We start from the raw sequence: 15,895 nt of genomic DNA on the forward strand, positions 1-15,895 counted from the left end.
CTGACTCAAATCTAAGCTACATATCAATATATATATATATATCAATATATATATATGTATATATATTTTACAATTTATCTGAATGTAACTGCACAATATTGACCTTCAGACTGTCCAACTCTTTAAATTAAACTTTAAATTATTTGAAGCCAAGTGATTTGTTAATTAACAACAAGGAGGCATTATTTGGTGTATTCTAACCTCATGAAGTAAAATAAAACTCTAAAAACCTACAGTTTACTTTCAATCAGATTCAGCCACACTTGATGCTATGAAAATATGACAATTCTTCACTTTAGGCATGAGACGCGCATCTCACGGAGCCGGAAAGAAATTACAGAAAGGAATTCTGAATGTTTTTTATTTATTCAGACCGTTTTAGTTATCTTATCAACCTTTATTTATACTCGAGAGATCATTGAGTGGCAACCCTCATTTACAATGTCTATCAAATCATTTACAGTGACATTTAAAAACAAACAACAAACAAACAACAACGAATCAAGAGTAACAAAAGTCATCAAATAAGATACTTTTTTTATTTGGATATAACAACAATTAAAAGATCAAATAAAATAATACCAATAAAAGGAGGTGTACGGGATTGACTACAAAAGCACTGAAATAGGAAGGGTCCGTAGTTAAAATGATAGAATAAATATACACAGGTAAACCTGAAAGGTTCAAAATTAAGATTCTAAATTGTCCAAGAGGTAAAAGTGCAATTAATTCAAGACGCTGCTGCAACTTGCTCCAGGAGTCAGGAGCAGAGAAAAAAGATTGCAGTTATAACATAACAAAACAAAACAAAAGGATAGCAGAAAACACATTTTATTTCAGGCCCATTAAGGGCCCCCTCCCCACTTGGGGCCCTAGGTAGTCAGTCCCACTTTTCCCCCCACTACGACGCCCCTGACAGTGGAGGATGTTTGTGCAATGTAGGTTTTAATACTTGAGTTAAGGCCCTCTAAATAAATCTGAATACGTCCCTAGGGACTTAATTTAAAGAATGAACTGTAGTAGTCAGTATAGTATTATTAGAGGAGGCACACGCAGTTGCCACTAATGTAAGGTTGAACTCGTGCCCCTTCTCCTTCGACCCCTCCTCGCGCAAGCCCGCAACAGGGGGATGGTGCGCGCTCCCGCTGTCAAGTGTATGTGCACTGGTCGATTAAACAGTCCACACACACGGAGTGAAGATGGCGATGAGAGCAGCGTTGCGGTGCCTCTCCACAAACTTTTCCCCGAGGCTCCCGCAGCTCTCGTCGGCAGCGCAGGTGTCCGCTGCTCGGCTGGTGTGGAGGAGCGGCTCTCCGCGGACACTGAGCACGACCTCGGCCCTGTCCACAGGTAACAACAAATCAAACACCCGAATAAAGGCTTGTGCAGAGTTGCTCCTCTATTTGGACTCTACTACATGCGGGCTGGTCACACATTCCTGTCTGTCTCACGCAGTTTGTGTGACTTTCCCACAGCGGAGAGAAAGGATGCAGCCTCTCAAAGTTTGTTTTTTACTTTAAAGTTGCTAAATGTTTCAAAAACGGAGTACAGGACACTTGCAGCCTCTTTGTACGTTGATTCAAGCGTACAATGTTTTATTTCTTTATAGGATGTTACTGAGAGAGCACGAGCTCCAAATCCGGATGTAATTGATGTCCGTAGACAACAAATTACTCATGTCTCGTGCACCAGGTTGTTGCATATTAAAGAAAAGTCACTCATGCTGCTGGATATGTGCTCCACACTCCGAGGATAGTCTAATATTATGTCTAAAATGTCAACAATAAACAACCAAACTTGCCTATTTTTTCTTACTTTCATTCATTTTCCCCACAGACACTTTTTCAGAAATAACAGATATTTTAAAGGCTCTTTAACATTTAAATTACAGGTGAACATAAACGTTTCTCTTGCATTTTACAGCAGGAATATTCAGCTCTCTGGACAGACTCTGCTCTTCATGCATCAGCATCTTGCATAGTTCACAATCTGGTTCAATCCTGTATTTTTCTGCATGGTCTAACAGCAACACTGGGAATTGTTGAGGCACTGTGTCTCCCTCGGGGAATTCTAAAGGAAACGTGACATCTAACTGCTCTCAATCATTTTTAATTACAGATCTGATTCAACCATGTACATTATTTTCCTTTAAGCAGCCATGATCCAAAACTACACATGCATAAAGCTCTATATTTTGATGCATCAGTTTTATTAAGGTTGTGTCTTTGCAACCAGTGAAGTAAAGATTATTCATGTTGAATTGATAGTACATTATGCTGCATAAATCCACTTTGTCCATTGTACAGTAATGTGCTCTTTGGGCATCCAGATTATGTCTTATTCCTGTACTTCCCTCAATACAATTTATCAAATGTATCATAGCACTGAGAATTAATTTTCCATTATGAGGCTCATATCATTATCACCAGTGATTCTGTCCTGTGCTAACTGATCCCTTTGTTCTCCCCGCAGCCCTGAAGTTCACAGATAAGCACGAGTGGGTGCAGGTGGAGGGAGAGATTGGCATAGTTGGTATCAGCAGTTATGCTCAGGTAGGTTCTTGCTCTATCTTCTGAACTAATCTTTGATTTACGACACACTTAGTTCAGAGGTTTGACTGTGGCAATCTTGAAAGAGTAACATGCAGATGTGAGCAGTTCGGTGCTGCACTTTGTCCCACGCTGCAGTCACTGTACTATAGCAGGCTAATTTACTGTTTTATGACTATTGTTTGTGGCAATTGATTACCCCCAAACTGCTGTGGTGGGCCGGAAATCTCAAGGGCAAGAAATTGCTTTCAAAGTTCTTCAAAGTTTTGTGTTTGGGCACATTTTTGCCTTTGAGAGAAAAAGTAAGAGGCAGTGTTTTCACATGTTGAGCATGACAACTAATCCGCTTTGGCACATTTGATGCTGGAATCACAAATTTGGTTTGAGTAGTTAATCTCAGTTGATGACATGTTAAAAGTGCAACAAAACTAAGGAGTTCAGTGTGAATGAAAAACGATGATGAAAAGATGTTTAGTTGAATATCAGTCCACTATGTATTTCTTTTTGTCTGCAATGCAAGAGTAAGTCCTGCAAATAAATCAGATTTCATCCTCAGAAGTTGATGTGTAGCTTGGTTTCCTCACACTGCTCGCAGTCCTGGACTTTCATGCTAGTGAACCTCACAGTTTCCATCAGATTTAAATAATTGAATCTGCAGGTAGCTGACAACTAGCAAGGGTGTTGGTCTTGTTGCATTTATGCAGAAACACAGTTCAACAGTGTTCAGAGACACAGAGCGTCCTCTAATGCTGTTGCCTGTATGCTGATCCAGTATTTCCCTTTGTGAGTTTATTTGTATTAGGATGAAGTCTGTATGTTTTTTTTTCATCAACAAGCATCTGTTTTTGCAGCTAACATGAGATTTTACTTCCATCACTGGAATAATTCCAGGGTCTCAAAAGTAGTGCCTTCATCTGACTGCTGCAGTTGTTGCCCCTGCTGGAGTTGTAGTTCAATGAAGAGTTATTTTTGCTGTTAAATTGTGGGAGTTAGTAAGCAAGTTTAAGCATCAGGCATATGTACAAACTTTAAGGATTGATTAAAGCACTTATGTTCATCGTGCATTTTTCAAGCACCAGGTTTCTTGTACAGACAAAGATTTGCACATTGTCTTTGTGCTGCACTGTTATACTGCATGCAAGGCCCCTCCACACATAAGTCCACCTCCCAATATGCTCTGAAAGCAGGCATGGGCCCAAGTTTGCTTTCTCACTTTGAATCACTCAGCAGAAGATCTGAAGCTGGCATTGAATTTCAGTCTCATTTACAGATGACTAACCTTTTTAATTTGATCCAACTTGTAAAGTATAACAGTAACAAAGTTAGAGGTTTAAAGAGTACAAGTTGTATTCTGTCACAACCAAAATACATGATCTTATATTTTATTTGATTCAAACGTGGTTTTAAGTTGAGTTGCTCATCTGTGCTTCAAAAGTCTTGTTTAGGCTTCTTATGACGACCTTTGCTTCAGTGGCCAACAGTTTACTTTAATGTATTTTTATAGATACTGGGGTTTATCAGCGCTAATTCTGTCAACAAACCTAAAGTAATGCTGCTTTTTATGATCTAATAATGTAACCGTTGGCATGATGGACTTCTGTCTCAAGCTACATCATTGCAACCATGTTGGGATGCATTTTAAATTACTGACACAAACATCACCCTGCTGCTTGGTGCTGGAGGATTCCCTTGAGCACCAAATGTGTATTTATCCATGCAAATACATTATTTCCTCTTGTAAAAATAATATTATTCAGGAATTAAAACGCCTAGTAGTTTCATGAATTGCTGTTACTAATAGGCTGGTGGTTGAGAGACACAGACAGCGTGGTGAAGCTTCAGAAGAGTGAGAGAGATGTGAAGAATTGTAAATGATTTTAATATTTCTACAAAAGACAAGTTATTGTAATTTAATGAAGTGTTCTCTTTCATTGTAGGAAGCATTAGGTGATGTGGTGTATTGTGGACTCCCTGAAATCGGCCAAAGACTTGAACAAATGGGTAAGGATCTGGAATACAGTTTACGTTTTGTTAGTTAATAAGTGGTGCAGTGCGATAACAAATATCTGGTGTGTGTCACAGAGGAGTTCGGGGCCTTGGAAAGTGTAAAGGCTGCTAGTGAGCTTTACTCACCACTGACAGGAGAGGTGACTGAGATCAACACAGAGCTGGCAGAGAACCCCGGACTCGTGAATAAAGCCTGCTATGCAGACGGTAAGCTCCTCCAAGCCACTGTTGTTCTTTTCCAGTACATTTGTCTTTCCAGGAACTTCTGCCTGGTACATTTGTTGCTGAGGCAGATAACAAGTTGGAAAACACAACAATGTCTGGAGTTGTTCGTGAGAATTGCAAAGGTTTATCTGTTTATTCTGATGTTCTTTTGTTTTTCAGGGTGGCTAATCAAAATGAAGATTGAGGTGCCCGCAGAGCTTGATGGTCTCATGGATCAAGCTGCGTACGATAAATTTCTGAAGTCACTTGAAGAGTAAATCAATAAACTCCCTCTACTGTACTGTTTTTTAATGTAATATCAATAAAGGCTCTGTAGGCAGGGTTACTAACATCTCGTGTGACTCCCTTTCTTATCTGTGGTATTTATTTTGATGCTGTCATTTTGCTATCAAAATAATTTCAGAACATCTTTAACATCTTCTTTTTAGGGATTCTTTTCTACCAGCCAGCCTGAAAGAGCTTCTAATGTCATGATCTGTCATAATGATCAGGTCTATTTCTGGTGCTTGGCTTCATAAGTTAAATGAACAGTGATGTTTTTACAGAGATTACAAGTGCCATATTACATTCAATCAATAAAATGTGGTCATAAATTCTGAGTTGACATCCCTGTGATTATTTTCTTTATCAAAAAATCATAAAAACTTTGACACTGAAATCTTCAAAAAGATTAAAGGCATAAAGTGCAATTTAAAAAAGAAGGTAAATATCAATCAATGTCATAAATCAAGGAATGATGTTTTCAGTTACAGACATGGTCATGTCATGTTGCTCTACATGTGCTGACAGATCATGCTGCTGCTTTCATTTGATCATATTGTTCCACACACCTTGACCTTTGCCCTCAGGTGAAGATATGCAGAGATTGCAGCAACTAGTTGATCAATGATTAATGAAGCAGTGTTCAAGAATCAGCAACTGAACAAAATTCTGGACTTCCAGGCTGATATGGAAAATAAGAGCATGTAACGTGTGTTCCCAGCTTTGACTTTATAACATACTGTCACTAAAGGTCTGAGTCAATGACAACAACAGTGAAAGTCTCCTTTAGATTACTCCATCATACAACATTATCGGTATAGACCTATACTTTTTCAAGTAATAAGTCATCAGGCACTTCAAGTTCAGATGTAACATTTCACAATATCTGCTTCTGGACTGTATTGTTTTTTTAATTTCACTGATAGATGAAGGGGCAACGACTTAAGTTTGGTCCGTCATTGATCAGCAGTATCAAGGATTTAAAGACTAAAAGCCATTGTTTTTTTGTTATTAAATCTGTCTGAATCATGTTACAGTCACAACAAAGTGAGGCTATTCAATCTGATCCAGACACACTGGAAGTTGTCTTTGAATGTTTTTACAGTCCTGTTCTTGTGATCACAGAGAACAGCCCGACCCAAACACAATAAAGTGATCATAAACCAGCCACAGACTATGAGTTAATGTGTTTTTATTTTATCTGTTTATTCACCAAGATCACTTCCCCTCTCCTCAGTGCTCACTGCACATGGAGTTTTGTTTCCATATGATGTTCATACGTATTTTTTATGCTGCTGCTTTTTGGATGCATGATAATGGACGGTTAGGCAGACTTAGAAATGCTTGGAAAAAAGAGCAAAAGCAAAACATACAATAAATAATTACATTTTAAAAACCCAACAACATTATCAGGTCATTACTGTGGAGGATTTTAACATTTGACTAAACTAAAATTTCAAAAAGAACCAGGCTCAGAGGCGGGAACAATCTGCTGCCGTTGTGATATGAGTTTTTGTTTTTTGCTCTTTGCTCAAGTTGATAGAAGGGAACAGAACATTTAAAGGTTGTGATTGTCTCCTACTGTAGCCACATACATCCAACCACACCCTGAAATGCTATCAAGCCGTAACTGACCATGTGTGCTGTCAGAACTAAAAGAAAAAACTATATTTGTTGAAGAATGTATACAGTCAGTTTAAAACCTCACTGCACAGCAATCACACAGCCTGAAGTTGAGCTGACTGGTGATAAAAGGTGATGGGTCTACACCTAGTGGCCAGTGTAAAAACTTCATCTGTTATTGTGATTGAAAACTGAAAGTAACTTGTGAACACAAAATTAGATCATCATAGAAATCCACTAAACATTATCCAGCAAAATATTTTCAATGAGCATCTAAATCATCATTATATATTTTATTTAAATCCTCTTAAAACCCACTGAGGGAGAGCTCTCATTTGCTATGGTGCAGAGGTAAGGACAACAATAGAGCACATAGATAAAAAGACAGGCAGTTATGAATAAATAATTAAAGAAGTATAGGGTGTTGCAATGGGGAAGAAAAGTAATAGCATATGCAATTCATAAATTAAGTAGTATAAGGGCACACATTTGGCAATACAATACATGAAAACAATCGCTAAAATCAGTAAGGGATTTAACTATTGAAGCAAAAACAATTAAAATCAGTAAGATCAGAAATTAAAAGTCAGAATTGTCTCCGTGGTATAACTGTTGTCAGCTTAAAGTTTTTCTGTAGCAAATTTCAAGTATTGGGAGCAGAGAAACTAAAAGCATATCTTCCTAACTCTGTGTGAATTAAGGGAGCCTGTAGGGTGAGCCATGATTGGAGGCGTGTATAATGGCTACCAACATTAATAAAGAGCAGAGTTGATAGATAGATAGATAGATAGATAGATAGATAGATAGATAGATAGATAGATAGATAGATAGATAGATAGATAGATAGATAGATAGATAGATAGATAGATAGATAGATAGATAGATAGATGCATAAATACATGAATACAGACTTCTGAAGCTTTGTATTTTTTGCAGCTTTTTGTGTGTATTTCCTACAAAATGAGAGTAGATTGAAGATATGTAGGTTTCTAGTTATAAGAACTAAACTGGTGATTAATAAAATAGATGAATGCAATAGATGAAAAAAGAAAGAAAGAAAGAGTGATTAAACAACTTCACTTTTGGGGGGTTTTGAGCATGTTGCAAAATTACAGTACAAAATTAAAACAAATAAACAAACAATACGGAAGAGGATTAGGGGCACTGAAAGAAAAAAAAGAAATTAAGGTCCAATATATTTTTATTATTATTATTATTATGAGAAAAAAGTCAGAATTCTGACTTTAATCTCAGAATTCGGATTTTTTCACAGAACAGTCAAATAAATAAATAAAATGATTAGACCTTAATTTTTTTTTCAGTGGCCCTAATCATCTTCTTGTACATTAATGCAAGTTCTCTGTTACATGGTTTGGGGGAGCTTTCGATCCACACTCCAGTCCAGAAGGTGGCGCTAATGCTGTTTGCCAACCGCCGTAGATACAAAGAAGAAGTAGAAGAAGACGACCATTGGCTGGAGGACTCATATCCCACAATGCAGCGCTTCACAACTTCCTTTTTCCTTTCGGCCATTTTCCTCCCTCGTAGGTATGAGAAATTATCCTCCACTGTTTTTTAAATAATCTACTGTAATCCTTGGTCTTTATCACGTATATGTAATATTTAGTTACAGTTCCAAACAGTGTGTTTTATCACCTCTGTAAAGATGTGTGTATTGTTAATATTGACTTTGTTGTTAACTTGTAAAGATTATAAATGTCAGGATGTCCCCTGTGATGTAGTGCTGGTGCGTGACTGTTAGCATCAGTGATAAGACTCACCTGCATAGCTCCTGTGGTTTAATACGACCATATAGATACATTTTACGATACTGTACTAATGTCTCGAACACAAAGGTTTGTAATAATAGTTTGTATTAATCGTCAACGTGGACAGGCTAAACAACCAGCAACCTATTCAGCCTGCTAGCTTAGCATTGCACACCTCGCTCTGTAGAGAAGGCGCCGGCATGACATCCTTCTAACTCCCGTGTGCCACGCTGTCTCCTCAGGGAAGTAGGCAGCCATGGCCCCCAGCCGGAATGGAATGATCCTGAACCCTCACTTCCACAAGGACTGGCAGAAGAGAGTGCGCACCTGGTTCAACCAGCCAGCCAGGAAGATCCGCAGGTGAGAACCCCTCATAGCCTCATCCAGTGGTGCTAACCTCAGCTAACACATCTGAGTCACATTGTGAATGAATAACACTAATGCAGAAAAGGATCCTTAGTTATTCATCTATATATACATGTCCCATTGTAAGCCGTCCCATTGTAAGCTGTGCGCTACAGTTGTATTGATTTAATACATGTAAAGTCAGAACATGTGCACAGTCTATCTGTGTTTACCTCAATTTGGATTACACGTGTAAAATTAAAGTGATTGGCTTCAGGAAGATTAAGACACTGCTAGGTTTTGCCACCGTAAGATGTCAAGTGCAGAAAATAAAATAAGAAAATGGTGCTTCTCGTACTACTAAATAGTCTGGTTCAAGATTATCTATGCAAATTGCACAAGAGCACACAATGTCTGTTATGTGGTATTTGTGCTGTGCTGATTTTGATCATGAGATTTAGATGCACCGTAAATGTATTCAAAGCTGATCTAAATGTCAGGTTAACATGGTTTCATTTTAGTGGTGTATTTCTATCTGCATTTATTGAGCCTTCAAAAGCACCAAAGCCAGGCTCTGCTGTCAGCATGCTGTACTTCTGGCATTGATTTCACAGCAGTGCAATATTGATGACCGAGTGTGTGATTTTAATATTGTGCTGCAGGAGCATGATTGGCACATTGCCGACTAATAGTGGGAGCTTCACATAGGCACACACTCACTTTTCCATGCTGCAAGCTTTGTGTCTTTACTGGGATTTCATCTTGCCTCCAGGACTAATCTGTTATTATGTTGGGGTAGTCACGGTCTAGTGGTCCTCCTAAGGCATTTACATTGAATGCAAGATGTTAAGGGACGTTACAGTCCTGCCTTGAACTGGCATCATTAGAAAAAGGGTGTAAGAGGATATTATGTTGCAGAAATGTGTGTAGTATTGAGAGAGGGACATTTGTGAACATTGAAGGATGAACAAGTAATGGATTAGAGGTACAGGATTTGCATCTAGTAGCTGTTTCCCACCACAGTACCTGCACTAAAGAGTCTTCAGTAAGGCAGGGATGCGGTGGAAGTGTAATATTAAACACAAGCAGACAAGTATAGTTTCTGAAAAATGTCCTTTTTTCTTAATCTCAGATGGTGTTAAATATCTCTATCTATATAGATAAATATCTGTATCTAAATAAATGAATATCTCTGTCCTCAGGCGAAAGGCTCGTCAGGCTAAGGCCCGTCGTGTTGCGCCCCGCCCTGTTGCCGGACCACTGAGGCCACAGGTTAGGTGTCCCACCATCAGGTACCACACCAAGCTGCGTGCCGGACGTGGCTTCACCCTGGAGGAGCTGAAGGTAATACTTCATAATCTTAAGTTGATATTGTTGTTCTACGTACAGGAACTGCCAGCAATTTAACATTCTCAATTATGTCCCAGAAAAAAATGCAGTTTTAGTTTTTCTAGGAATTGAAGAAAGTGACTTGGAAAGAGAAGAGCAAAAAAAAAAAGAACATAGATGGTGCTTGTTGATTTGTTGGGATATTTGTTTGCCAGCATGACTAAGACACGTAAACCCAGCATTTAGCAAGGTGATCTCCATGTCAGAAATACTATTGACAACCACTATTGATGGAAAGCAAAACAGACTCAACCCTTTGTGTGGTGATTCATGCATCCCACCAAAAAAAACCATCTCAAAATAAATATAGAACACCACGCACAGCTCAAAGACTTGAAGTTCTTGGCAAAGTGTACGTTGCCTTCCCTTCAATGTACTTTTCCTGTTGTGGGAGGAAGGCTAAGTGACTGTTGATGTGCATCAACACAGAACAAGCCGACCTATGTTGTTGTTCTTCTTTACAAGGAGTAGGCTTGAACAGCATCGAGATCTCAGCCTGATGCTGCTCAAAGTGTGTTGCACTTACAAATGCTTTATTATGAGCCCTTAGATTGAACACCTGTTGATTATCACATTAGAAAGGAACACAAATCCAGTATGCAGGATGTATACAAGTAACAACCTGAGGAAACTGTCTGACCAAAGTTGCACAGTCACCTCTGCATAATCTGTCCGTCAGGGTGATGTATATTCATATTCAACCTATTTGGTCAAACATTCAGCAAACACATTTTTCAGGTAACATGTAGAAAGTTATTCCTGACATAACATAAACAGGATTAACTTTATGTTGGTATTCAGGAAGAAAACAGCGCCTTGTGATGCTTGTTTTTTTAAGTAGACATCAAAATGCCAAACATTTTATCAGTGCACTTTGACTAAGAAGAATAAAGTGGTCTGCTTAAGTATGCATTTAAATGCATTATGGAACTACTTACTGACTCATTTTTTTATAGAAAGATGTTTGAAGGATTATTTGTTTTGGGCAAAATGCAGCTAAATGTTTTCAGCTTGCAGTTTTGAGTGGAGCTATGGCCCATGAAAAGACTAGCACAAGCTATATCTATGCAAACAGGCCAGTGTGTGTTTTGCTGTCGCAGTCAGATGATGATAAATCTCCGGAATCTCTGTATTTTCTTGATGAATACTTTGAACCCCTTTTCTGATGACTGCTTTGTTACTTATATTGGAAGTAAAAATGGTCTCGTAATGAATTCAAACTTCCAAATCCTTAAAGTGTTTGTTTAACTCTCAACGTGCTGTGCTTTGCTCCGCAGGCCGCTGGCATCCACAAAAAGACAGCCCGCACCATTGGCATCTCTGTCGACTCTCGCAGACGTAACAGATCCACAGAATCTCTTCAGGCTAATGTGCAGCGCCTGAAGGAGTACCGCTCCAAGCTCATCCTGTTCCCCAGGAAGGCTTCTGCTCCCAAGAAGGGAGACAGCACTGTAAGTCTCATGAAAGATTAAAAACAGAACATTGTAATATGCCTGTGACAGACTGTAGTAGTAGTTGTTAATAACCTGCTTCCTGTTTGAATTGTGTGGCTCATTTCCTAAAAAAAGAAGTGTGAAAGTGTTCAACAAAGACAGGGATTGTAGGAGTGAGTCACCTCCAGAGTTGGCATTAAATATTGAATATTTTGGAAGTACAATTTTTAGAGCCCTGAGGTGTTTTAGTTATCTTCATCTTGAGAATGAAATCTGCAGCTTTAATAAAAGTGTATTATAACTGTGAACACAGGCTTGCATAAGAATTGAAAGCGTGCATATTCTAATACAGGGGAACAAATTGATTTATTTCCGGGAGCTCTTAAATGCAATCGTGTACTTTGTTTGTGTCCTAGTCTCGAAACTTTGCCCAATACAGCCCAGTAATATCAGTCAGAGCAACAATGGGGGCACATAAGTCTGCCCCCTCATCCTTGCACCGACCATGAATGAGTCAGAACTCATGAAGGTTTAATATCACACCTGTCATACAATCAGTTCTCAAGTGAATCTCGAACCCTGGATCTTCAATCTGCAGTTTTCTATCTGTTTGAGTGACTTTGCAGGAGACACATTCGTGTAATGGCTTTATGTTCTCTGCCATATTAACTTCACCCACACACACGGACTTGTTTTGAATAATCAACTATTTTTAATCCTTTCAGGAGGAGGAACTCAAGATGGCCACTCAGCTCCCCGGTCCAGTCATGCCCATCAAAACTGTAAGTAGCAAGTTCTTCAACACTCCCATAAATACCAATGTATACCTTACTCTGACATCAGGGTAGTAGGTAATGAATTTGACGGTGAACTTTAAACTGACTAGATTGTGAGTGTTTGATCTCTTAAAGGCTGTCACGTCACAGTGATAAGTTAACACTTTAGAGATCCTTTTAAAAGCAGTCAGATGATGACAAATCTCCGGAATCGCTGCACTTCTTTGATGAAACTTCGAACCCTTTTTCTGATGATTGCTTTTAAAATCACTGAAACGTATCAGAGTTTGTCCTGAAATGTTGAAGTCTTTGATAGTTTGATACTCTAAAGTTTTGTCAGCTGGGTTTTGGTCATACAGCATAGAAATTCTGAATCGATGGAAGAAAGACAATTTTTTTCTTGACAATCGTCTTTTCTTTTCTAGGCGCACAAGAAGGAGAAGGCCAGGGTCATCTCTGAGGATGAAAAGAACTTCAAGGCCTTCGCAAGCTTGCGTATGGCTCGCGCCAATGCTCGTCTTTTCGGCATCCGTGCCAAGAGAGCAAAGGAGGCTGCCGAGCAGGACGTGGAGAAGAAGAAGTAGTGAAAATAGTCAATACGGACCTTTGGAAAATAAAGTGTTTAAAAAGATCAACGTGAATATGTCATGATTGTGAACTTCTGTCGTGTTGACTATCCAGTCAGATTAGGGGACTTGGTGCATTAGATGAGAACAGAACTAACTGGGTCACTCTGAAGGTATGAACACTGACAGATGTGTTAAAAGTAGGGTCCAGATATTGGCTCCTACATATGACCATGGTCACACAGAATACAGAACAGTCAGTATTTGGAACAGGGTTTTTTTTTTAATTTTGGAAGTTAGTATTCAGACAGGTACTCGTGCCTTCACCCTGTGGAAAGAAAAACCTGCACACTGCAAAGGTAAGTATTTTTCTTAAGGGTTTATGACTTAAGTTTAGTTTTCCAGAGCTCTGAGTTGGACTGAAATGCCAATGCTGGTATAAAGACTGATTGTTTCAAACAGTTTAATTTAAGGACATCAGGCTGAACTGTCCACTCTGTAATGGAACCTGATGAATTGGGCACATAAAGTCAGCAGTAGGTGGCACCAGAGCCACAAAGTGTTTTCATTAGCAGACAAACCGCCTGCAAGAGACGTCTTTGTTTACAGTACTTGAGAAATGTGAACAAAACAACGTATTTTTTTCCAAAGCATGTTTTTAACCAGACATGAGAGTCTAATTTGAGTCAAATTTAACATTTCATTACCAGATAAATTATGTGAGTCACTTATCAGAAGAAGGAAACATATGACAGACAGTGGTGTGTTAATTCGAACAGGTTAAATTTGCTAAAAATAGTCTAATAAAGTCAATCTCTCAACCACAAGTCTTTTTTTCTTGCGATTAATGACGACCTGCACGTCATCTTAAACATTTTAACGATCAGGTAACAGAAGTGGAGGTCAATGACAACCCCAGGGGCAGTAACAAGGTTTTGAAGGGGTGGGAGAAAGAGGAACATCTTATCCAAGTGGGACACTTTATTCTTTACTTTGGGGGGGAAGCAAGGTTAAAATTTCAATTTCCATTCAGAAGGTTATATGCTGCCAGACATGAACCAAAACAGACTGCTAATATGGAAAACATTGCTATGACAACTGAGAGTCTGAATATTTCTTAAGAATTGCCCATGTTTGGTTTTGTATTTAAAAAGTTACACGTGTAGGGAAAACCTCAAAAGAGACGGATCACCTTTTGGAGTTGAATGTTCACCTCTTTTCTCAGGCACAACCAAACTGAAGGAGTCAGGATGAGGTGAGATTAAAATGTCCTTGTCTGTGTCTCCTTAGGTGTCTCAGTGTTCCCACCGTCTGAACGCAGATAAATAATTCAGTTAATGGAGGTGAGTGGACCGTCAAGTCATTTTGGTCCAGAGGTGATTGATATGGCTGAAATGTGAACTCAAATGGACAGGGCTATTTTACTTAAGATTGGATGCTTCACAATCACCTAATAATTAACATACACAGTCAACAGGATGCAAAGATTAAAGGAAGTGTTCCCTCTTACTGAAGTCCAGAAAGAAGTCTGCTTTCAGTGTCTAAACCAAATATAAAACCACTTTCTTGGTATATTATTCAGCAGGGATGTGAATTTTATTGTCCCATGTTAAGCTTCATTGAAACAACTGAATAATACATCAATCAATATCACTTGTGATGCAAGTACCTTGATTGTTTAGCTGCGAAAGGCAATAACAGGAGAAGGTGGGCATTATGCCGATTAGGTCAATGTATTTATCAGAGATCGACCCAGAGCTGAGACGATGAGTAAATCGATTTATCATTTTATTGACAGGAAATTAATCTAGTCTTTTAACATGCCGAAACAGCCAACATGTCTCTGGTAGGAGCCCTTTAAGTTTAAGGGAATGTATCCTTCCCTCTTTTTGATGTATCAACGTAAATATAAAAAAAAGTGTGTCCTATGAATCCAAAACAGGAGAATGTCTCTATTTTGTGTTTTATAAACTAAAGGACTCTTGAAAGATGAATCAGTCAATATTAATGGTTTTAATAGTGTACATGTCTTTTTTGGAGAGGTTTATAACAGCCAGAAAAAACCTCTGCCCTGCAGTTTCATGCTCCAAGTAGAGCACTAATTCATGCAGAGGTGGCATAAATGAAGAGTGGATTCAGACACTGCTGGTGACAGAATAGCAATTATTCACCATCAGCCATGGTTACTTCAACTGCTTGTACATTAGTTACTTACAGGTTGTTATAAATGATGAATGCACCCACCAATCATGATGCAAATAAGGAAGAAGAGTTTGTTACATTGAAGCCCCTGATTGTGAAATGGACTGAAGTTAACAGTCAAAAAAGAACATCAACGACAAGACTGACAGTTTCTATACAGTCATTTTTAATGCCTGTAAACACTGTGAGGGGGTAGGTGTCAGGCGAGACAATGTACAGCACACTGAGGAAAAGGCTTTTCTACTTCTTCATCAAGCAGATATTCACAGTCAATGATGCATTTCACCGTTTAAAGAAAGCAGATTGAGATTACTTGTCAGAGATCTCAACTTACACATGAACAGGACAAAATCAGTGTGATGTAAGACGTACTGCCTTGTCCAAAGGGGGCGCCAAACTTAACACAAAGCCCCTCACAAGAGCTGTAAGCTTTCATACTTCAAGGCAACACTCCAAATCTAACTTAAACCTTGATTGTTCATGAACAATCAAACTGTAAACCACCAAAGACTCCTGTGACTGATCACATACATGTGCAATACTTTGATTTCCGGTGCAATACCTCATAACCATGTGCAATATTGTAATTTATCCCATAAAATATTTTATTATTATATTCATCTACTACATCTGCACTCTGGCTTAGGCTAAGTTAACTTATTCCATGTCCTTAAAAGTACTTCTTTAACTTTCTTTGTACAGATAGTATTTTTACTTTTATTTAGAACTTTTTGATTTGTGTTTAGGTTT

General features: G+C 38.6%; 2 protein-coding genes and 2 non-coding genes across 4 annotated transcripts; all 4 read left to right on the forward strand.

Annotated features, from left to right (window-relative positions):
• Positions 1–1,139: 1,139 nt before the first annotated feature.
• On the forward strand, positions 1,140–5,112 carry gcshb (glycine cleavage system protein H (aminomethyl carrier), b). The gene is made up of 5 exons (XM_034680985.1): positions 1,140–1,350; positions 2,473–2,552; positions 4,487–4,550; positions 4,632–4,763; positions 4,941–5,112. Exons 1-5 carry the CDS (start codon positions 1,200–1,202, stop codon positions 5,036–5,038), a joined length of 525 nt encoding a protein of 174 aa, XP_034536876.1. The 5' UTR covers positions 1,140–1,199; the 3' UTR covers positions 5,039–5,112.
• A 2,972-nt stretch (positions 5,113–8,084) lies between these two features.
• Positions 8,085–13,009, forward strand: rpl13 (ribosomal protein L13). The gene is made up of 6 exons (XM_034680540.1): positions 8,085–8,213; positions 8,677–8,794; positions 9,982–10,123; positions 11,446–11,619; positions 12,327–12,383; positions 12,803–13,009. The coding sequence occupies exons 2-6, from the start codon at positions 8,691–8,693 to the stop codon at positions 12,959–12,961; spliced, it is 636 nt and encodes a 211-aa protein (XP_034536431.1). The 5' UTR covers positions 8,085–8,213; positions 8,677–8,690; the 3' UTR covers positions 12,962–13,009.
• LOC117811021 lies at positions 11,274–11,354 on the forward strand. Its single transcript, XR_004630913.1, has one exon. It is a non-coding gene; the product is annotated as a small nucleolar RNA MBII-202 (small nucleolar RNA).
• LOC117811020 lies at positions 12,570–12,649 on the forward strand. The gene has a single exon (XR_004630912.1). It is a non-coding gene; the product is annotated as a small nucleolar RNA MBII-202 (small nucleolar RNA).
• Positions 13,010–15,895: the final 2,886 nt, after the last annotated feature.

Source organism: Notolabrus celidotus, chromosome 3, assembly GCF_009762535.1.
Source record: "Notolabrus celidotus isolate fNotCel1 chromosome 3, fNotCel1.pri, whole genome shotgun sequence".
NCBI classification, from domain to species: domain Eukaryota; kingdom Metazoa; phylum Chordata; class Actinopteri; order Labriformes; family Labridae; genus Notolabrus; species Notolabrus celidotus.